This window comes from Theropithecus gelada, chromosome 2 (genome assembly GCF_003255815.1).
Source record: "Theropithecus gelada isolate Dixy chromosome 2, Tgel_1.0, whole genome shotgun sequence".
Classification (NCBI taxonomy): Eukaryota; Metazoa; Chordata; class Mammalia; order Primates; family Cercopithecidae; genus Theropithecus; species Theropithecus gelada.
In genome coordinates, this window is record NC_037669.1 from 28,395,552 (window position 1) to 28,417,866 (window position 22,315).

A 22,315-nucleotide genomic window follows, 5' to 3' on the forward strand; every position below is an offset into this window, starting at 1 on the left:
TTCAAGCTACCCATATGAGTCAGGGTTGGATCAGGGAGGTAGAACCGGAGAATGACAGAATAAAGATTTATTATAGAGCTTCAACCTTACACAATTGTGGGTGCTGGTGGAGAAGTCTATGCCAGGCTGCTCCCTCTGCATCTGGTCCTGGGCCTGAAGTCACGGTAGGTCGGCTGTGCATGCAGCGAGGATGAAGGGAAGTCCATAAGAACAAACAGAACCCATGTCTGCCTCACGGCCTCCACTGCAATGCTGTGGATGATCTCAGGAAAAGCTGGTGCTGGTTGCCATGGAGCTGCACACACACCTGGCCAGGACTCTGCAAAGCTGGAGGAGGCGGCTGGCAGGAGCTGGAAGAGCTCTGGGTCCAGGGAGCTGTCTCTGGTCCTTTCTAGTGCCCCTTTTTGGCCAGGAGTCATATTTTCAAGCTGTCACAATGCTTGGGTCTGTACACTGACCTTATGAGCGTAAAATAGCTGATTTTTGCTTATCAGATTAATGTAAAATTCTTTATGACCTACTCCAATCCAGAACCACGAGAGACAGGAATTCCGGGACATGTTCCTCCGGCTGAGCTAAATTGGCACTGCAGAAATCCAGCACATCACCTGTCACTGAATGTCTCGTGTGGGGTTACCTCCATGTTTAAAGTGTGTACCAGCATATAGCCTACATGTGCGTTGATTAGGAGAGTTTTGCCTACATGTTCAAATTGCCTAACTATGGCTATATTTATATCACAATGCTGAGGAGATTTTATGACTTTCATTCCACCACTGCCAGCTCACAATATACATTCATAGACGTAGGGGTGAATCAAGCCAAAGTTACCTAACTTCAGTAAAAACCATTCACCAACATGCCCTAGTCCCCATGGAGCGTGATTGGTCTAAGGTCATCTATGAGTCCTACCCATTAAGAGGAAATATGGACAAAGGATTAAGTATTTATTCATTTTTTAAACATCAGAATCGAGAAAGTTCTTCCATTTATTTAATCTGTCATGTGAAACATTACAAGGTAGTTTACTTGCATTTGAGGATCAAAAAATCCCCATTAACTGTGGAAGCAATGATATTCCCTTTAATTATTTTTCTAATTGCCTTGTTTATATGGTGTGAAAAGCAATTTAAACACGTTTTTAAAAAATGTTTCCAACGCAAGCTAAATTTTTGGCCATGAAACAGCACCTTCCTTGTACTTCTCCAGCTGTTGTCCTTTCAAAGCAGGGGATACTATTCTTTTTGAACCTGAAAAACAGAATGTCAGTGTGTTCTGTGAATTTCCTGTGATTTTCACCAGTGGAACACATGCCCAGAACCAAGCTGAGTCCTTTCCAGAGGTAAGCAGGCCTTAGCCAACTCTTCATTAACTTCAAAGGGAGGCAGGGAATTGAGACAATTATCTGCATTATAGAAAGCAGACCCCGGTAATTCACCCCAAGGGCATGCTCGGTCACTCTCAATTTTCTGCCTGCCTTATCTTGCCAGTGAAGGCAGAGCCCTCTTTAGCCAACCCCATGAGGAGAAAGATTCTGCAGCCACATCACCAATTTGCTCCCCAGCCCTGACACAGAATTCTTTCAGCAAACCTTTTCCTTGTGTGTATGACAGTTGAGGGATTTTTTGGCTTTTCTTCTGTGAAGGGGAAACAATTAGTCATTGCACTGCCAAGGAAGGTTTTCCTATTCCTCTCTAGCCTCTCAAAAGCAATTTCTGCTTTACTCACTGTGTTCTTTGTTGAAAAGAACTGTGACAAAGTCGAACGCATGGCATCTGTTTTGGAGGCCCTTCGACCTCCTGCAGCTGAATGCAATTGCAGCACATGGGAAGCACCTCCCTAAACAAGTCATTACATGGGGTTGCTGGTGGGCTCTGCAGAGAAGACCCTAAATCCAGTGCCACAACACTTCTCAAATTGGGGCCAGAGTTCAAACCTCTTAATTGGCCCTCTCACATAGGACTTATCCTTGAGGCAGCTATTCAGACATCAGTAAAAAATTTCTGGAGTCTCTCAATGAGTCATATGTCTTATATTTATATCTAAGTATCTTCAATATAACCAACTCTTAGGCTGTCCTCCAAAAGAGATGCTTTTGACCTCCCTTAAGGTTGTATTTATGCATATTATTGGCAACCGTATCAACTTACCTTGCAGGGTTACTAGTAATTCAGTTTGGGCCTGGAAAAATTTGTATAAAATAATCAGGAGTCCATGGAACAAGATGATTTTAAAAAGCACAGATGGATCAGCTCAAAATTTGGAGTGCACTCTTTCCATAGTAGACACATACATGACTTTGTACCATGTCAATATGGAGTTGAAGAGGGAAGATGTTTAAGATTGAGGTAGTGAAGGAAAACAAATGAAAGAGTCTTGCTTTGTATTTCTCTGCTTTATATTCCTGATTCTGCCCAAAAACAGAGAAATTGGGCTAGTGATGCACCACGTTTAAAAAGAAAATGAAATGATGGTGCCTATGTATGCCAGAAGCTACGCTCAGTGATTTCAGGCAATCTATTAGCTAATATCGCATGATCTAATCTCCTCTGATTCCTTTCTCCTAAAGCCAGACCTCATTTAAAAACTGTGTGTTCCTGGGAAAATTTTAATAAGGAAGCCGAGACTACCTGACCCTACCAAACATTCAGTACATTGTTCTTTGTCACTCTACCAGTAAAATCAGGGCAATGGCCTCTACCATTAGATTAGAAGAATCATTTCATGGACCAAAGAGATATAAAAAGATCCTTTCTCTGTGTTTTCAGGCAGAATCAGGAATATAAAGCAGAGAACTACAAAGCAAGACTCTTGCATTTGTTTTCCTTCACTGCCTCAATCTTAAACATCTTCCCTCTTCGACTCCATGTTGACATTGTACAAAGTCACGTATGTGTCTACTACGGAAAGAGTTCACTCCGAATTTTGAGCCGATCCATCTGTGCTTTTTAAAATCCCCTTCTTTCCATGGACTCCTGACTACTTTACACAAATGAATCCAGGCCCTCAATCTCAGATCCTGCAAGTTAACATGGAAGCATTTGAAAAGTATAAATACAATGTGCATGCCACTCAAATGCTTAGCATTTCATCTACCTGGACAAGTATAATTTAGTAAACATGGGAAGACTTTATTGGAACCCTTTGTTCTTATCTTTTAAAAGCTTTTAAAGAGAAAAACAAATTTCTTGTTATACTGGTCCATGCAATGACATCAGCCCTAAACAAACATGATTGAAGAGTTAGAACAGAGCTGAATACCTGCCGTACCTTTTTCCCAAACTCTCTTGCTTTAATCTTGAGTTTATTGACTTGAGATTCTGCCACCTCTGCCCTTTCCTTCACTTCATTCAACTCATGTTGCTGCTTCTTATACTTGGAAAGGTATTGATTGGCTTGTGCTTCCTATGAAAATAATAAAAAAAGAAATCTCCATGCCTATATAGTCAGGTTTTTTTTTTTCTGCTCTGACATGAAAAAGTTGAATAATGTGAAAAGAATCTAAACTTCTGAGTATTGAATGGGATATCGTATTTTGGTATGATATATTAGGATTCAGACTTTCTAGCAGGTATAAGATCCATTTTTTTATAACTTTTGTTCCCTGGAAATTCAGAACCTAGTTGGCACTTTCATCAACTGGATGCAGTAGAGCTCTCTCAGACTGAAAATGTGCTGGAATAACCACAGTTGTCTGTTTTGTCCTGAGTTTAACATCCTATTCTACCCCTGAGTAGAGGGGGCTTGTCTTTAAAATTATATGGGTCAACAGGTAATTATTAGACCTTGAGCTAGAACAGGTAGTATTTTAGGCCAAATCATTGAAATGATCGAAACCCCTCAAGAGTTAATATTAGGGATAAATCAATATATATGGCACTTACCAATTACATTCCCTGTAGTTATAGATACTGACCCAGGGAAGGCAAGTACATTTCAATTTATGGTGGTTTTGTCCACAACCATATCCAGGATCATCAAGAACAAATACTGTGAACCATGTTTATGTTTACCCTAGGTTTGGGGATGAGGGAGGCCCCAGGGTGACTACCTTGCCCAAAACTGGCCTTCCCTACATGACACTCTGCTTTTACGTAGCTCATTTCTTGTTGTGCACCTGTTTGGGTGAAACCACAAAGGTAAAGGAGAGAGCTCTGGCTTCCTGGAGGGAAAAGCCACACACATTTTTGCCATAGGTGAGAATTCTAACTTGAGAAAAAAACTGAGAATGAGCAGACTCTAAGCTGAGCTGGCCCTCTCTGACAAGCTGCTGGCTGAGCTCAGGGCCACAGATCTCCCTTAATCAAAACAACACTGGGAAATCCAGGAGGCTGCAACTTCCCAAGGCACTCACCGCCACCTCGACTTGCTGCTTGTAATTGTGCACTTTTAGCTGAAGTTTATCCATCTGAGTTTGCATCCTGCTCAGATTCTTCTTGTCTTCCTCTGCCTGCAATACATAGGCACGTATGGGGAAGGTGATTCAGAGGATCCAGCAGTCTACAATGGGGTAGTCTCATGTGGGGAAATAAGGGTTAGGGAACTTTATTAAACATCATCTCAGAGTTGTGATTTTTAACAATGGGTTTAACTCACCCAAGTTCCAAGAAATTGATAAACAGAACTGTCAGCACTAATGGTCATTTGTCCTGATCCACCAACCTTTGCTGAAATGGGAGTTAAACCCATCAGGTTCAGTTTGGGTCTGAATGTCTTTCCAGCTCAACCAAGCTATATCTGCCTGAAGCTATATCTGTATACTTAAAATTAGTAGTGAATTATCTACTGTTATATTTTACTTTAAGGTGGTGGTGGTGGGGGTGCATTCCAGATGACGAGCTAAATAAAAAGCTATATCTTTATTTAGCAGGAATGAAGTGCATTATTATAAAAGCCACATATGCAAAAATGAAAACCAATTGCTCCCCAATCAAAACAACTATTCCTTTGAACTTTCTAATTGACTCTTGGTTTTGAGTAATAGAACTATAGAAAAGATAAATTTTCTGGAATTCTGATGCAGACATCAGCAGAGATAGCAACGAAGATTCTACAAGCTGTGGGAACCATGGTGTGCCTATTCTCATTGCCTCAATTACAATCCAGCCTCGGGCTGGAGAAAGGAAATCTGGTGGGATAATGTTTCTCAACTGTGCTCCACAGAGCCTTTGGTATTCCAGGGAGAGAGGAGGCTAGAGGCAGGCAGGTAGATAAGGCTCTGCCTGCCGCCTCTTTCCTCATGTCCCTTTAACTGAAGTATTTCCACACTGGAGCTATTGAACTTTTCAAAGGCAGAAAATACCTCAATTTGCTCAGGGTGGAGAAGCTGATTTAATCAAGAAAGATCTACTGCTGCTTAAAATTTTTTTCTGGCTCCATTTGACCTATTCCATCAAGTATGAACTTTTTTGGCAGCTTTAAATAAGTTCACCCTACTTACCTTCCATTCCCCCCACCACCACGAACCCACTCCAACCAGGTCACATTCTCCTGTTTCCGCAGAGCTCCCCTGCTTCCTTTGTCCTCCTTAGGTTTAGCCAAGCTGTTCTCATCATCTGGAATACACCCCCCCACACACACACCACCACCTTAAAGTACCATATAAAAGTAGATATTAATTACTAATTTTAAGCATCAGGACACAGGCATGAATACATATATATGAAAGAACCTAGTTGGGGAACTGAGACAAGTCTGGTTCAAATAAAATCCCTTCTTTGTTTTTATCTGCCTATCCCTCGACTTCTCAGGTTTATAAAATTCAAAAAGTTTGTAGCATTATGTGCTTACAGTAAATTATAAAATCAACACAAGTTTAATTGCTAACAATCAGTTTACTGAGAAGAGAGTAAATTGTTGGTAAAGGAGGCCACACAGAAGAAAACTGAAAAAAGCTAGAAGTGGTTGCTGATGTTCCTGATGTCCCTCCCACATGGGAAGGCAAAGCCACTGATGTTAGGCCTAGGTTCCCATCTTAAGCTGTGGGGCATTGAGTAACTGGTGGCCATGGCTATGCACGTCCTAGATTTCCCAACAGGAAAAGAACTTGCCATTCAGCTGTGAGAAGTGCCGTTACCTGATAATCTCCAACTGTAGTGCCTTTGGGACCTGCCACAGCATTAGCATTGAGGCCACACACTTCCTAGGCAGCCCCCAGGCAATGGCTGGGCACAGTGAAGTCACCAGAGTCTGGCCATTTCTGCCCAACATGGGAGTCCTTTCTGGGCTATCTTCGTGCTGGATGCTTGCCCAGAGCTGCACTACCGTCTGACACTCTTCCCATCCCCTCTTCCTCCCTCAGCCTCTCCTTTCACGTCTCTGCCCCATCCTGCTTGCTTGCATCTTCATCTTTCATAGATGTCACTTCTAATAGATCCCTTGTACATCTAACTCTATCCTGGCATTTGGTTCCTAAAGAACCCTCTCAACACAGCAACTTAACCAGATTGTATTTCCTTATCCCTAAAAATGATACTACATTCTTGACTAGATGTGTAAAGATTAAATAATATCTACACAGATTCTTGGATGTAGGAGGCAGTTGATGGTAGAACTGAGTAGGTGGGTGGAGAGTGAGGGGCAGAGGAACTATCTTGACCTTCTATAGCAACTACAAGTACCTAATCTTATGTTCTGCTTTATAGCACATTTTTCTAGGTGCTGGAGAGAGAAAATAGGACAAGTTTCCAAATGCTAGGGGGATATAAAGGAGAGGATAAATGCGGCATGGGGACCAGTCATAGAACTGCCATGGAGCGGGACCACACTTGACTCCTTTCCAGTAGCAGAATCTTCCCAGAGGACTTCTCCTAAGAAAATGATATTTGTGCCCCTTTCAAAATGACACTTTTAATTGCGCCTAGGAATGGGCTATCACCAAACACCCTGCCTCCTTGTCCTGGTGGTTATTTTGATGATCGAAATGACTCAGCATTAACCTTGAACATTTCAAAACCAAGTACCAGGAAATGTGGAGTGTCCTCTAATGTCTTTTTAAACTTACAGGGTCTAGCCTAATAGATATTAGCTGATCTGATGGCAGAAAATAGGCCTATCTAAGCATTCTGCAGACACTTGGAAGAAATTAATAAATGCACCTCATTCTAGCACATGAGAAACACTAGGATTATTACAATGAAGAAACAAGGGTAAGGCACAACAGAACAAGAATGCATTCCTTGGGACAATGAAAACCAAAAAAAAAAAATATGTAACTTTGGTTTTTTGTTTTATAATGAAGTTGTTTACAGAATAAAACAATAAGAATAATCAATAGGAAAATAAAAAGAAAAATCCAGACATTAAAGCAGCATTTCACACCATCAACACAGGTGGCTTCTCCACCCTCCTCAAAAGAAGAGTAGAATAGCAAACTTTTAAGTTCCCAAGGTGTTTACCTACTTAGCCACACACACCATGGGCCCACTTCTCAGTGGCTTTGATATACCTAGCGTGGTCTAAAGAAGTGTCAGACTAACTTATCTTACAAAAGGAACCACTTAATAATAAAAGAGCTGTGCAAGTAGCTCATTTCGTCTTAATTAGCCCAAGATGATGCTTCTGAAGTGCTGTGCTTTCTTATCTATCCTTCCTGCTGCAAGGGAAGAAGACTTTGACATCTTTAACAACTCAGCCTCAGGAACCAGAATCAGTACTAAGCAGATCTTGCATTGGCTTTGTCAAAGAAGCTGTAAAAATGGGTGCCTAAAATGAATTTGTCTTTGTATTGGAATAAGCTATCATGTGCAGTGTGAGAGAGCTGGGATAAGCTATCATGTGCAGTGTGAGAGAGCTGGGATAAGCTATCATGTGCAGTGTGAGAGAGCTAGGATAAACTATCATGTGCAGTGTGAGAGGGCTGGAAAGTGACTTATAGCATCTGTGTTCAACAATGGAAATCACACATCTACTGTGTGACAGGGGGATGCCAGACCCTAGAGGGGAGAACAATACAGTGCCTCTGCCATCAGAGAATCTATGTTGACTGCATTAGAAAGAAGAAGGAAGCAATGATTGAAAGTGAAAATGTAAATGATATTTTTACTTTAGAAATGCATTAGTTACTTGTAAGAAGTCTGCCCACCTCTTTTCAATTATTGCTTGAGACCAATGTTAGTCAACAGGTGAGATTCAGAAAGCTTCAGAGGTCTCTCTTTAGTGTTTTGTTTCCACCTGGCACTAGCAACAGTGTCCTCAGTGGCCTTGAGTGTTTGTGCAACCAGAAAATAGGAGTGGAAATGCACCCCGCTCCAATTGAGTCAGCATCCCATGTAACCTGCCAGCTGGGTAGCCACCCGAGCCTCTGCCATTAACTTCATTTACACATTGTTCTCACTCAGCCACTCACAGGAAGGCATCTTTATGAAAGCACTGCAAACACTATGTGTGAAAAAATCCAGATGGTATAAATAGCTTTTCACTTCTAATTGCAACTTGCCGCTCACATTTTGTTTCCTGAGAGCTCTGAAAAGACTGATCCAAACCACTAATAGCACAGGAGCTCTGGGAGGGTGAGTCAGTGTCTACTGCTGAAGGAGAACAAAGATGAAGAGAGAACTGCAGGAGTCCCAGAAGGCCATTTCAGGCTTGAAGGAGCACTTTTCTGCAGGGTAGCGCCCAACCAGCCAAACAGGGAATGGTTTCCCAGAGTACCTGATAGGTCAGCTCTTTGATGCATCGCTCAAGTCTGCGGGCTCCCCTCTGGGCCTCTGCGCTGCGACGGATTTCACCCTCCAGTTCACCTTCCAGTTCACGAACCTGCAACCAAAACGTGACCTCAGACCACACGCTGCCAGCAAGGCTGGTCTTCTATTTGCCAATTGGCACAATCATTGGAAAGACAGCAAAGTGTCAAGGGAACATGCACACACCATTTCTGGTAGTACTTAGACAGGACAGTGTCTCGGGAAAACTCTCTCGCCAAAAGTAAGATCTTTTATGGATTCATAAAAGAACTGTTTAGACTGAAATATGTGAAAGGCTAATTCACACAGATATGAGAAGCTTTTTTCTTGAATTACAAAATCACACCCAAAGTGTATGCATGAATGTATATGTAAGTATAGAGAGTAAGCAATGTGTAGCCCACTTGAGGATTTTGTCAACATACTACCTAATCTTCAGCTGCTTTCTCTACATCCTGCTCTGACTCTCTAAAGAAATCGGACGCTGAGTTTATGTCACATGTATGTCACGCACAACCCTACAGTCCCGCTTTGTGGGAGAGCTATCACACAGACAAACTGCCTGCAGCCTTATAGAATTACACAAACGAGCTTAACATTCATTCAACGCAGGTGCCTACTACATACCACACCCCAGTGCTAGGATACAGCAGTGAACAAAACAGACAAAAATCTCTCCCCGGAATTAGCATACATTCTAATGAGGGGAAGCAGACAGACAAAACAAAGTAAAATGTAGGCTATGTTTGATGGGGACAAGTGCCACAGAGAGAAATAAGGCAGGAGAGGGAGTAGGGAGTTGATGTTCGCTGCTCCCCCTGGCTGGGGGGCTCTTGCCCAGGTATCCTCTTTTCCTGCTTTCTCCTTGACGCCAATGCCACCTTCTCCAAGAAGCCTTCCTGAGGACGGGAAGGCCAGTGCCCTGTGCCTAGCGCATCTGACCCCACCTCTTACTCCCCACTGGAGCCATTCTTCCCTCCTGTACCTCCTCAGAGAGGTGCAGTGTGAAGGGAGGGGAGCAAATGTGCAACTTCCTTGTAGATGAAGCCCATTTAAAGCAATCTTCCGACACCTGTCATATAGGAACCTGACACACGGTTCTGTCTGTCAGGATGTGAGCTCTCACAGGCCCTTCTACTTTTTTTTAAGCACTTGTTAAGAATTTTGGGGGGAATTAAAGTGATTAAAACACCTTGGGGAAAAACTGCTCTACTAAAGCAAATCCTAGACATCATGTAATTCCACCTGTAAATACTATTGGATATCATTCTAACAGGTAATGATGGCACCATGGTTGTGTCTTTAAGAATATTAACCATCATTCCTTAGTATTATCTGATATTAAGGAGTTCATTGCTGGTCATTACTACTGAGTTATCACTGGTTCTAGGCCATAATAGTGAACAAACAGCAATTGAAAATAAAATCTGGAAATCTTAGAATTGAGTTGGAAAAAACAGTTTCGTGTATTTTTTAGGGGGAAAATGCATACTTTTAAATTTTATACCTATATGCCATTTCTCTTATACCAAAAACCTTGGTTCTTATATATGTCATTGGATAAACAACAGTCTTACTGCTAATAGCAATTAAATGTTTGTATTTTGAAGTTATAAATGCATGGTTTTAGCCATTCTCTTGTTATTTTGTCCTTATATTGAGGGATGTATGGACAAAACACTATGTTTAAAGGTCACTGAGAATAATTCTTACTTGTGTATGTTTAATGCCCCCAATTTAATATGTCATTAACTTCATTTGCTTCCACTGGTGTTAAAATTTTAGGGACTGCTGAGTTTTTTTCTTTGACTTAAACTTGTTTTTTTAATTATAAAGTATGCAAATGATTTATATGATTTTCCAATCAAAACAGTTAAACAAGATACATTATGAAGGACCGACTGTCATCTCTGTGTTATCCTCTTATAGATAGCCATTTTTATTTTTCTGATTTATCCTGTTACCATTTCATTTTGAAAATACAAGCAAATGTGTACACCCTCATCTTCCCCCACTTTCTTGAACAAAAGGATATATGCTTTCCACATTGCCCTCACTGTATGACTGTATGGAGGTCCCCGAAATGTACATTGGTATTCCATGGTATGGATATACCATAGATGTGCAAAGGTGTTACCCTATTTTTCAGAGTCCCTTTTGAACAATCGAATCCTAGTTGAATATTCTTTCCATTCTTGTAGCATTTATCATATGCCTTGTCTGTAGTCATTAAAATGGATTCAATAATTTTACAAATCTTATTTTCAAGATGAGTTACTACTTGTTTTTAAGCTCCCTGAAGGCAGATACTACATCATTTCTGTCAGTCCTTCCTGTATCTTCTCTGAGTCTTTCTTGATCATTGATTTAGTTGTTTTCCCTCTCCTTTCTCTGGCTGTCAGAAAATGGGCATTCTCTGCAGAGGAAATAACAGGAGCAAAGGCACAGAAGCAAGACTGCCAGGGGTGTGTTTGGAAATACCAGGTAGCCCTGGAGTGAGAGCCTGGAGCTGGTGAGGTGAGCAGGAAGGGCTGTGTTGTTAGTTAGCAGGAGGGAAGTCAGATTTCATCCAGGCCAAGGAAAGTCCTATGTGCTCACCCAAAGTCAAGCAAAGAATGAATGCATATATTGAGATCTGACACTCTTAAAGATCTGAAAGTGCTAAAATCAAAAGTGATAAAGGGGGTGTGTGTTGAGGGGCAGATCTGGTGTCACATTCCAGGACAAAGAGGTCTTCAATTGGGGACTGTCAAGCCCTCATGATTACCCAGACTCCTACCCTGGATTCTAGTTTCTGGATTTGTTTTCTACTCCCCATCAGGGCCGTCTGCTCAGCTTCAGCCAGCCTTTTCTGTAAGTCTGTAATTGTCTGCTCCATATTTTCTCTCGTCTTTTCCAAGTGGGCAATGGTATCTTGCTTCTTCTTCAGTTCTTCTGACAAGTTTGCTGCCTGGGGTGGGGAAGAGAGTGAAAAAGGGACTGAGCTAGTGCAGCGGTAAATTGATCTTAACATTTTTACCCATGATCTTCAGTTCCTGGTCTGACTGGCTGCCGCATCTTGCCTCTGTATATGTGATCTCTTCCCATGATAATCTCCCTAACCACTACCACCCTCGAGTTTGTTAACAGTAATGCAATAGAGACAGCAGGAGCTACAGGAGAGAACAGGGTAAGGAGTGGTGGAAACAGACCAAAGATGAAGAACCATATGAACACTAGTATACAACACCTGTATTAAAAGAAAGATGACCAACTGAAGCAATGGCTTCTAATTGAATAAAGTACTGGGATGATTGATTATTGAATAAAGTAACTTGTGTCACATTAATGAACCAGGAAAGATATGGAGAAGTGCCTACAAAAATCTATTCACATCTCACTTCTATAATTCTGTGACTCACTACACAAACAAGTTTGGCTCCAGGAATTTGGCAGTAACAGATGCTCTCACTGCCAATAATCTGGCATGAAAAAGGTTAATTGTGAAGCCTGCTCTTGGCTTTGGCTATGTGTACGAGGGCTTGGTGTCTCGATGCAATCATTAAGAACTGTTTTGAGAATCTCTAGGTGCATTTAATGTAAGAACATGGCCCTCACAGCCAAAGCTGTTCTATCAGGTTACCAACCATCTGCAGAATTTAAGTGTGAGACTTTCATGCAGATGGTGAGGGCAAAGAATGAATTACGTTCCGTGATGTGGGGTTGGGACTCAGAGTTAAACTGTAGGAGGTTTGGAGGGTGGGGTCAGAGATGAGTTCACTTTTCAACACACTGTCAAGAAAATCTTATCAAGGCAAGATTAAGCAGACAGCATCTTCATAATGTACGATTGCATAAATTTATCAAACAGGAGCACCATTTTTATTCCTTTCTACCTATGTGGATTTTCATAAATGTTACACATATTTGTTCCCTTGGCCATCAAACATCTTCAAGGTTTCACACACCTCGTTTTCATCAGAGATCAGAATACCTGCCTTGACACAAAACGGAGGAGTGATAGGCATGGTTGCCCATTCTTAGAGGGGGCTGGGTTCTACAATGATTAGGTGGTTGGGATTTGGTACAATGGTTTTGTTTAGTTCCGCAAGTGTTAAATAACTTGAGCAAATACAGACACAAGCTCTTTACCTCCTTTGAATTTTAAAATGACTAACATAAAATATAATCAAATGTCCTGTCTCCTAGTTTAGCAGGGGGGATCTGCTTCCCTTCATGTGAGAGGATCAGGGCTGTTGCATGTGGTTGTGCATTTGATGGGCTGCACAAAAGCTCTTGATGGAGAAGGGGTGAGCAGAGACAGAAACCAAGCCGGAGCCCCACTCTGCAATGGGACCTTCAAAGCTGAATCTGCCACACACAAACCTCCCCCTCCACTAATATATTTCTCCCAGTGGTACCTTCCGCTAACCATGCCTTCTGAGAGAAGTGCTGCATCTGCCCACAGGAGGTACCCAGAGGGTGGCCTTTTTTCAGTCCCTACAAAGGTTCACCAAGGTTGGCAGCCAACTCTGAGTTCAACATCATTTAGGAAAATCACTGCCATCAACAACTGGAAAATAAAGTATAGCAGCCTTGAAACCCTTTTTTACCAACCTGATTTTGCTCTTCAAGCAGTAGTACAGGTTGTAAAAAAAAAAAAAAAAAAAGTGAATTAAGCATTCTTTCCAAATCATCATCATAAAACTGTTATAGACCCTAGGAAAAATAGCTTTTTGTAAGGAAACACAGAAAGAATTGTTTCTAGACACTAGATATATTGATTCACAAATGAAAAGTGGCTTAACCGAAACAAAAGAAGACTCCTGCTTCTTTTGTTTATATATAAGGTTTTGCTTATAGCAATTCAACTGCTCCTTTTCATCACCAGGGTATGTTAGTGGGAGGAGCTAATTGGCCTAATTTTTCAAGATGAGAACAGGGAGGCAGAGAGGTCAGACTAACCTCCTCTTGGCTGTATGGGAAATCAATGGAATACTTTTTGGCTGCAGATGTGCCCCTGCCCCTTGGCCACTGCGCCACTGAACTCTGGGAGACAGGATTGAGTAGGTGGTCAATGGACCCACCTCAGTGGCTGCCTTCTTGGCCTTCTCTTCTGCATTTTGACACTCCTGCACCACCTCTTCAGCTTCTTTCTGCATCTGGGCAACATCAGCCTCCAGTTTCTTCTTCTGGCTGAGGAGGCTTGTGTTCTAAAGAAAAGCAGCATTCCTATTAGGCAAGTAAAAGCCAGCAATGTAAATGCAAGCTGGTCTGTTCAGGACATGCAATGGGAGTCAGCTCTGGCCAGAAGCAAATTTTATTATAGTGAGCCATATTCCCTTAAGCTATGCTCCCAACCCCAAAAGGCTTTTGCCATCAAACTTGAATGGAAGGGATTTCACCCATTAAAAGTTCAGGACTAAAGAGATTGCAGCCTGAATCAGAAGGGAGGAATGGTATCTAGATAACCTACAAGCCTCAAACATGCGTTTGGTTTTCAATGGGTTGAAGAAATGTTTCTCTGCCATTTGCTTTTGGATGTGGTAGAAACAAGTGTTCTAGAGCAGAAGTTGGGGTCAACTGCAGACATCTGAGGGGCAGAGGTTGGGGAATAAAAATTGTAACTCCCAGTATGCTGCTCCAGAAACAAAAAAATCATTCCTCTTCTTTTTCTACTTCCCTTCCTATCTTACTTTACAGTGAGGAGGTGGGGAAAGTAGTTCAGAATAAGCCTCCTCCTCCAGCCCTTAGGTACCCTCATTACCACGGAGGATTCTTTGTGTTCTATGGTTGGTGCTGCCCTAATTCTTTCCTTCCTGAGTTCTGACACTAGAGGTCAAATATCCTTTTGCTGCTATTTGGTCTGTGTTTGAAGCCCAGCTTTTCTGAGGGTGTGAAAACTCAGTGTATATAAAAGGCATAGGCTTTCTATTTTTTTATTTCTCCTTTCACTTTATCCGTTTCACATTCACTTGCCTCTGGCTGGTGCCTTTCTCAGTAGCACGATGAAGACTTGGAAATAGAAAGATATGCCAGGCCAGGTGTGGTGGCTCAGACCTGTAATCCCAGCACTTTGGGAGGCTGAGGGGGGTGAATCTCCTGAGCTCAGGAGTTTGAGACCAGCCTGCGCAACATGGCGAAATCCCATCTCTACCAAAACTTTTACCAACAATAGCTGGGTGTGGTGGCATACACCTGTGGTCCCAGTTACTCGGGAGGCTGAGGTGAGAGGATTGCTTGAGCCTGGGAAGCAGAGGTTGCAGTGAGCTGAGATTACACCATTGCACTCCAACCTGAGTGACAGAGTGAGACTCCGTCTCAAAAAAGAAAAAAAAAAAATAGAATGATATTCCAGCATCCATCCCACTTTCTCTATGACATGAAGCATCTTTATCGAGACTGCCATCTTTTGTCCTTGTGGAGAGCCAGGCCCTGGATACCTCCAAGATTTCCACCACCATGGCCTGAAAGATGGCCATGGGTGGAAATAAGTTGTATTTTCCTGAAGTGTTTTTTGGATGCTCACAGCACAGACCCCATAGAAACTATTTCTTTGTAGAGGAAGGTACAAGTACAAAACCAATTTGTTTGTACATAGAATCATTTAAAATTTGCTAGGGAGACAAGGGCTTAAATCTTTGCAAACTGAATTACTCTCTAATTTGTTATTTTTATTTTTTTTAGGAGAAAGGGAGTTAGGGGGTGTTTTGCAGAAAGGTAATCTAGATTGTCACAGCTCAGGTTTGAAAAAGGCACTTGTAATCAGTCAAAGATAAGTTTAGCCTCATATGTTAGTCCTAGGCTAGAGATCTGGAAATGCAGCAGGTAGCTAAGAAGGCTCCCTAAAAGGTTCAATATGTTTTGCTCGGTAATGTTCTAGTAACTGCAAGGTGCCCCAGCATGGTTTAGGTTGAGGAGAGGTCCTTGTGAATGACATAATATCACCTAGACCAGTGCTGGTCAAAAGGTACTCTTCCTATGAGCAGTAGCACCTGAGAACGTGTTCACTTTCTAGGTCCCAACGCAGAGCTTCTGATTTAGTGGATCTGGGGTGAGATCTGAGAATTTACATTTTTTTGTGTTAGGGATTCTTATATGTACACATCAAGTTTCAGAAACTCTGCCCTAGAGACCAGGTCTCCCCTGCCTAATTTTCTTCTTCCCCAAATCCTCTCCTCTCTATGCATGCTTTTTCTCTAACTGATCCTCATCTTCCTCTAGGCTAGTGATTTTGCATCATATTGGATCCCACTGGTGCATTATTATGTATGATATGCATGGCAAATGATTTGTTACCAATAGCAATTAAGTACTATAGACCAGTGGTCCCCAACCCTTTTGGTTTCATGGAAAAAAACTTTTCCACAGACCAGGTAGGGGGGTTGGGTTGGAGGATGGTTTGGGGATGAAACTGTTCCACCTCAGATTATGAGGCATTAGATTCTCATAAGGAGCATGCAGCCTACATCTCTCACATGAGCAGTTCACATGAGCGTTTGCGCTCCTATGAGAATCTAGCGCTGCTGCTGACCTGACAGGAGGCAAAGCTCACTCCCCTGCAGCTCACCTCCTGCCATGCAGCCCAGTTCTTAACAGGCCCCAGACCTGTACTGGTCTGTGGCCCAGGGGCTGGGAAGCCTTGCTCTAGACAGTGGATGGGTTACTTTTTTAAAAGTCTATAGTCCATTTCATAAGAATCCAACTCATTGTATTTAAACTTTCTTGAAGAAGGAAAAAAGTTTGAGTTAGCCTGTTGGGAATTATCTATAACCTACAAACTATTTGTTCTATACCACATGGTACCCAGATGGGATTGTGTCATACTCAGGGGAAGAAAAGTCAAACTGTAGGCACAAACTAATTGCAACATCTTTCAACTGGCACATTTCTGGTTTATACTTTCTTTTATCCAGTATTTTTCAGTAGGGGACAACTGGCATTCTGGAAGGCGCAGTTCCTTGGGCTATCACCTTGAAGGAGTTTTGGTGTCTCTGACCCTACTCACTCAATGCCAGTGGTATTGCCCAGTCACTGTGGCAACCAAAATGATCCCACAGATAGTTCTGAATGCCCCAGAGTGTAGCAGTTCTGCCCTTAGGTGCTTTAAACTGTCCTTCACAATAATCACCAGAGTAAAACTTCCTAAAATGCAAATCTGATAAGTTCACTCTTAGCTACTCAAAATTCTTCAGTGGATCTCCATGAGCTGCAAGACAAAATTCAAACTCCATCAGTCTCAGGCTCAGGGTCCCTGGTGACCTGGCCCTGCCTATCTCAGCATGATTTCTGCTCCTTCTGGCTATCCACCCAATACTCTAGCATGTGAATTTCCCTTAGACTCATAAACTCCTTCCCCCCACACCCCATGCCTCTGCCCTTGACTTTTCTCTCTACCTGGCTGGCTTCTTAAATGTCCTTCATGACTCAGACGAAGGATACTGTGCATCTACCTAACTCTCAGATTGTCAAGGCAGGCCTTCTGTAGGGGTGTGCTTGGTCTATCATTATACTCTTAGCAGTGTACTACAATTGCTTAGTTCAATCTTCATTTTTTTAGGACAGTGGAGACATTCTGTGTCTACATCACCCATACCAGTCCAGGTTATGGGGGGGTGCCCTATAAACACTTATCACACAACCCATTTACTGTAGATGCTTGTCCTGGAAACTATGGCTTCTTCTGATTCTAGGAGAAGGAGAAGGATTTAAGAATTCTTGCTTCATGTCACTTACATAACCTTCCATTAGAAGCCAGAGTCTGGACAGCATATCATATCTGTCAGCAGCCACTCAGAACTGTCACAGCTTTCCTGCCTCCAAGGCAGGAGCACTGTTTTTATTCTGGGATGCTGGGGAAGCACATGGCTTAGAGAGAGCAGGAGAACCAGGAGCAGGAGTGGTTCTGGAACATTAGGGGATGCTCATCCCTCCCTCCCCAGCATCCTGGCTGTGGATGCCCTGACAATCCATTCTTCTGGCATAAGGCTTATTGTTATGGGTTGAATTTTGTCTCTCTCTCTCTCTCTCTCACACACACACACACACACACACACACAAAGATATGTTGAAGTCCTAACCCCCCAATTTATCAGAATGTGACCTTATTTGGAAATGCGGTCTTATTTTGTTTAAAAGGAAACTAGAAAAAAGGGAAGCAGCGGGGTAAACGAGTTAAAATGAGGTCATTAGGGTAGAACTTAATCAAATATGACTGGTACCCCTATAAAAAGTAGCAATTTGGACAGCAACAGACCCTCACAGGGGAAAGATGCTGTGAAGACACAGGGAGAACACTATGTGAAGGCAGAAGGTTGGAGTGATGCATCCATAAGCCAAGGAATGGCAAAGATTGCCAGTAAGCCACCAGAAGCTAGGAAGGGGCAAGGAAGCATTTCCCTACAGGTTTCAGAGGGAGCATGGCCCAGCTGACACTTTGATTGCTGGTTTTCAACCTCCAGGAATGCAAGAAAATAAACTTCCATTGCTTTACGCCACCTTGTTTGTGGTACTTTGTTATGGCAGCCTGAAGGAAATAACATACTTGGGAATAAATGAAGAGTATGACTGTGGCTCTGCTGCACAGCCTGTTCCTGTGCTTCACAGGCATATCCAAGACTTAACAGGGCGATTGTGCATGGTCCAAGGCTGCAACTGCATGGTCCAAGTGTGGGAACCACTGCCTTCAACCAACTGGCCCAGCTAATACGGAGAGTATATGGGCCCCACCTGGGTATAGAAAAGATTGATTCTTTCTGTTGCTTCCAGGAGCTCTTCTTCTGACAGCCTGCGGCCACGCTCTGTCTGCTCTTGCAAGGACCTTAGATCCTCTAGTTCAGACTGAAGAAGAGAGTTGCGCCGCTCAGCCACAGCCACCTGCTCCTTCAGATCACTGTTCAGTTGTGTGCTGTCATCCAGCTGCATCTGAAGGTCCTGTGAGAGAAAAGATGGGCCTGGAGTACAGATCCCTCTGAGTTCAACATAGACTATGCACCTATGTATGCATGCTCTGACCATAGGTCTACGTATTTAGACATAAGCATGCTCCTTCACTCTGGAAAGATTGTATTTGTTGTCCTCATCTTTATTGCTGAACACAACAATCTGTTGCTTAGTTTACTTCCATAAGCAGAAACATTTTCCACCCCTCCCTACCCCATCTTACAGTTTTAAAATACCTTGATTTGAATCTGAAGCTGGCCCAGGGATTTGGTTGCCTCTGACACCTGCCGGTTGGCACAGCTAAGCTGGAGTTCCATCTCATTGAGGTCCTCTTCCATCTTCTTCTTCAGCCGGGTAGCCTCAATTCTGCTCTTAGCTTCAGAATCCAGACTAGACTGCATGGAGTCAATGGTACACTGCTGTTTCCTCCTAATTTGAAATAACAGTTGGAGTGGGGGAAATGATACATCTAAATTAATCAAATTCATCTGCTATGTTTAAAACAGTACAAGAAATAGAAAAAATAAACTAAAATCCAAGAAAAATTTTAAGTAACTAACAAAATGAGTCTAAGGGCTTTTATTTTAAAAACAGAGAGAATGAGAAGTTAGGTTAGTGAGTATATATCCACCATAATGGACTAAGTAAGGTTTCCAGACCAACTTCCCTGAAGAATCCAGGAAAATACAAGAAGCTTTTCAAGGTTCCTGTGAGGCAGCTTTAGTCTCATCTGATATCCCATAAAGGATGATCTAGGGCAAGCACCTGGGTTTCCTGTGGTGGCTAAGGATGAAGGAAGGATGCTCTTTCAGACAGCCATAATATTTCAACTACTTTCAATGGTGAAAAATATCTGAACAAGGCAGGAAAAAGCCACTCAGGTTGGAACAATTCCTGAGATGCAGCAATACTGCTACAGTAGCCTGCAGACACAACTCTCCTAGAATAAAATGGTTATCTTTCTCTAGGAGTTTGAGAATACACCCAAGGATTGGCTGACAAAACCAACTGTGTGATACTGAATTACTTTAACACTTTAAATTCCCTCCTAAGAACAAAAACTAGAACTAAAAACGTATTTGCAAAGTGACAGAAAACAATAGCTATGTGTTTAGGAAGGCCATAAAAAAATAAAAAATTGAGAGAATCCATGGGAATTTTTATTTCCCAAATTGTTTGTAGTTAGTTTGGGACCATGTGACTAGATTCTGGTAAATGCACTGTGGGCAGTAATGAAGTTTACCATTCCAGGGCTGGCCCATAGAAATGTTCACTTGTGAGTTCCTGCACTCTCCCTTCCCCCTTTCTGCCAAACTTGATGGCCACATACAGAAGATCATGGAATCACAAGATGGAAAGAACTTGGGTCTTTCAATGACTTTGAATGTTATTGACCCACTCTTCATCCTACCTCACAATGGCCTCAAACATAGGCAAAAATAAACTTCTATTTGTTTTAAGTCACCAAGATTTGGTGATTGTTAGGACAGTTTAACTACTATAATAGACATATGCCCTGTTAAGCTCAATTCAGAAAACAGGGACCTGGTGCTGGACAGATAATAGAGAACAGAGAAGGCAAAAGCCTTTCTATTCTTCTTTCTCATAGAACCTATCTACACAAATTAGATTAGATCAGAATTCGATTCCATGTTGAATTGTCATCAAGTCAGTGTCCTAACCTCTGTGAGGTCGATCAAGAAAGCATACAGGCCGGGCGCAGTGGCTCATACCTGTAATCCCAGCACTTTGCGAGGCTGAGGTGGGCAGATCACCTGAGGTCAGGAATTCGAGACCAGCCTGGCCAACATGGTGAAATCCCGTCTCTACTAAAAATACAAACATTAGCTGGGCGTGGCAGAATGCATCTGTAGTCCCAGATGAGGCAGGAGAATCACTTGAACCCAGAAGACAGAGGTTGCAGTGAGTCAAGTTCACACCGCTGCACTCCAGCCTGGGCAACAAAGCAAGACTCTTGTCTCAAAAAAAGAAAAAACGGCATATGACCTACAGGGGGAAGAGAGGGGTCATAGCTTGAAATTGGTTGACAGGTGGAGGTGCTGCTTTTCATGACCTCCATTCTGCCCATTGGTGAGGGAGGCCTTAGAAGCAATTATGGAAATGTATAGAAAATAACTCTGTCTGACTCCAGAGTCCAATGTGAGCACCTGTCCTCTGCCTGTCCTTAGGCTCTGGGCTTTCGTTCAGCTTCCAGATCAGAATCCTATAGGGATCCCAGTAGGTAAAGTTAATATGGACTTTTAGGGACTGCATTATGTCCCCCACAAAATTCATATGTTCTTGCTTTACCCCCAAGACTTCAGAATATGACTATATTTGGAGATAGGGCCTTTAAAGATGTAATTAAGATTAAATGAGGTTGTTAGGATGGGTCCCTAATCCAATGGGACTAGTTAGTGTCCTTATAAGAAGAAGAAGAAACACAGGGATGCATGTGCACAGAGGAAAGAACAGATGAGGATGCAGTGAAAATGTGACCATCTGCAAGCCAAGGAGGGGCATTGGGAGAAACCAAACCTGCCAACAATTTGATCTTGAACCTTTAGTCTCCAGAGCGGTAAGGAAATACATTTCTGCTGCTGAAGCCACCCATCTGTGCATTTTGTGTTGACACCTGTAGTAAACCAGGACAGGGATGCTCACACTCCACATCACCAAAAGCTGTCAAACACTTATCTGTCCTACACTGGGAAACTCTCATTTTTGCCACAGTTGACACTCCATACACAGGAACACTGAAGCATCCCTAGCCTGGTGTCAAAATCCTCTGTACAGAAATACATTCTACTTAAGCAGGCAAACTGCATGTTTTAAACTGCACTTTTCCCACAGTTGTTTATGAAACTTCATGAGTGCCTGCAGACAAGTAAAAAGTGAGATGCTTTAAGAGGCATGGGTATAATACAGTCCTGGAGAATGGCTGCTAAACAATCAACACATTTCATACAGAGTCAAGAAATCTTTAAAATGAAAACTCCCTCAAGTACATTCTTTAAGAAAAACGATGCATCCAAGACCAAGGGCAATATAGGAAGAAGTACCTTCTTTTTCCTAAAATGTGAAACACAATTTAAAAAACCAAATGCAAAGAAAAATCAAGATGATAGAACTTTGAAGAGCTAATGATTTTAAATCATTAGTTCAGCATTTAAATCATTGACAATACAATAGGTCATTTATTTCCCTTAAGATATTTCTAATCTATGTCAGAGAAATAAGGGATTTTTTTCTTAATCCAAATACATATGAGCCAGCTTTAAAATAATTAACAAGTTATTTTGCTACCATGTCTGAGTTTGAGATTCTAATTTTCAAAGACATTCGAAAATATTTTACTTAGAAGTGGGAAAAGATTTGAGCATATTCTGGCAGAGATTCACTCAGACAATAAAAGAAACCAAGTCAGATGTATATATAAATTAAGACCACGTGGCAAAGTTTGACATGACTGAGATCAGAGGAGTGGACTTTACAGAAGGAACATTACTATGTACCTGGGGCTCTAGACGAGGGGTGGGAAAACTATGGGCTGTGGGCCAAAATCCCACCATGCCCATTTATTTCCTATTGTCTATGGCTGTTTTCAACCTACAACTACAGTGTTAAGTAACTGCCACATCTCTGTGGCAAACGAAACATGTAGCTAGCAAAGCAGAAAATATTTAACATCTGACCCTTTAGAGAAAAAG

At 42.2% G+C, this 22,315-nt stretch overlaps 1 protein-coding gene across 1 annotated transcript in view; it reads right to left on the minus strand.

The window, feature by feature from the left end:
* Window positions 1–1,164: 1,164 nt before the first annotated feature.
* The window catches only part of MYH15 (myosin heavy chain 15), a 131,950-nt gene continuing 110,799 nt past the window's right edge, over window positions 1,165–22,315 (minus strand). The window contains exons 35-43 of the mRNA XM_025375445.1: window positions 18,842–19,034; window positions 18,393–18,596; window positions 13,751–13,876; window positions 11,464–11,634; window positions 8,653–8,757; window positions 4,355–4,450; window positions 3,262–3,405; window positions 2,151–2,181; window positions 1,165–1,250 (exon numbers count right to left, since the gene is read on the minus strand). Of these exons, the coding sequence (XP_025231230.1) occupies window positions 1,165–1,250; window positions 2,151–2,181; window positions 3,262–3,405; window positions 4,355–4,450; window positions 8,653–8,757; window positions 11,464–11,634; window positions 13,751–13,876; window positions 18,393–18,596; window positions 18,842–19,034 (1,156 nt within the window). The remainder of the gene's footprint in view (window positions 1,251–2,150; window positions 2,182–3,261; window positions 3,406–4,354; window positions 4,451–8,652; window positions 8,758–11,463; window positions 11,635–13,750; window positions 13,877–18,392; window positions 18,597–18,841; window positions 19,035–22,315) is intronic.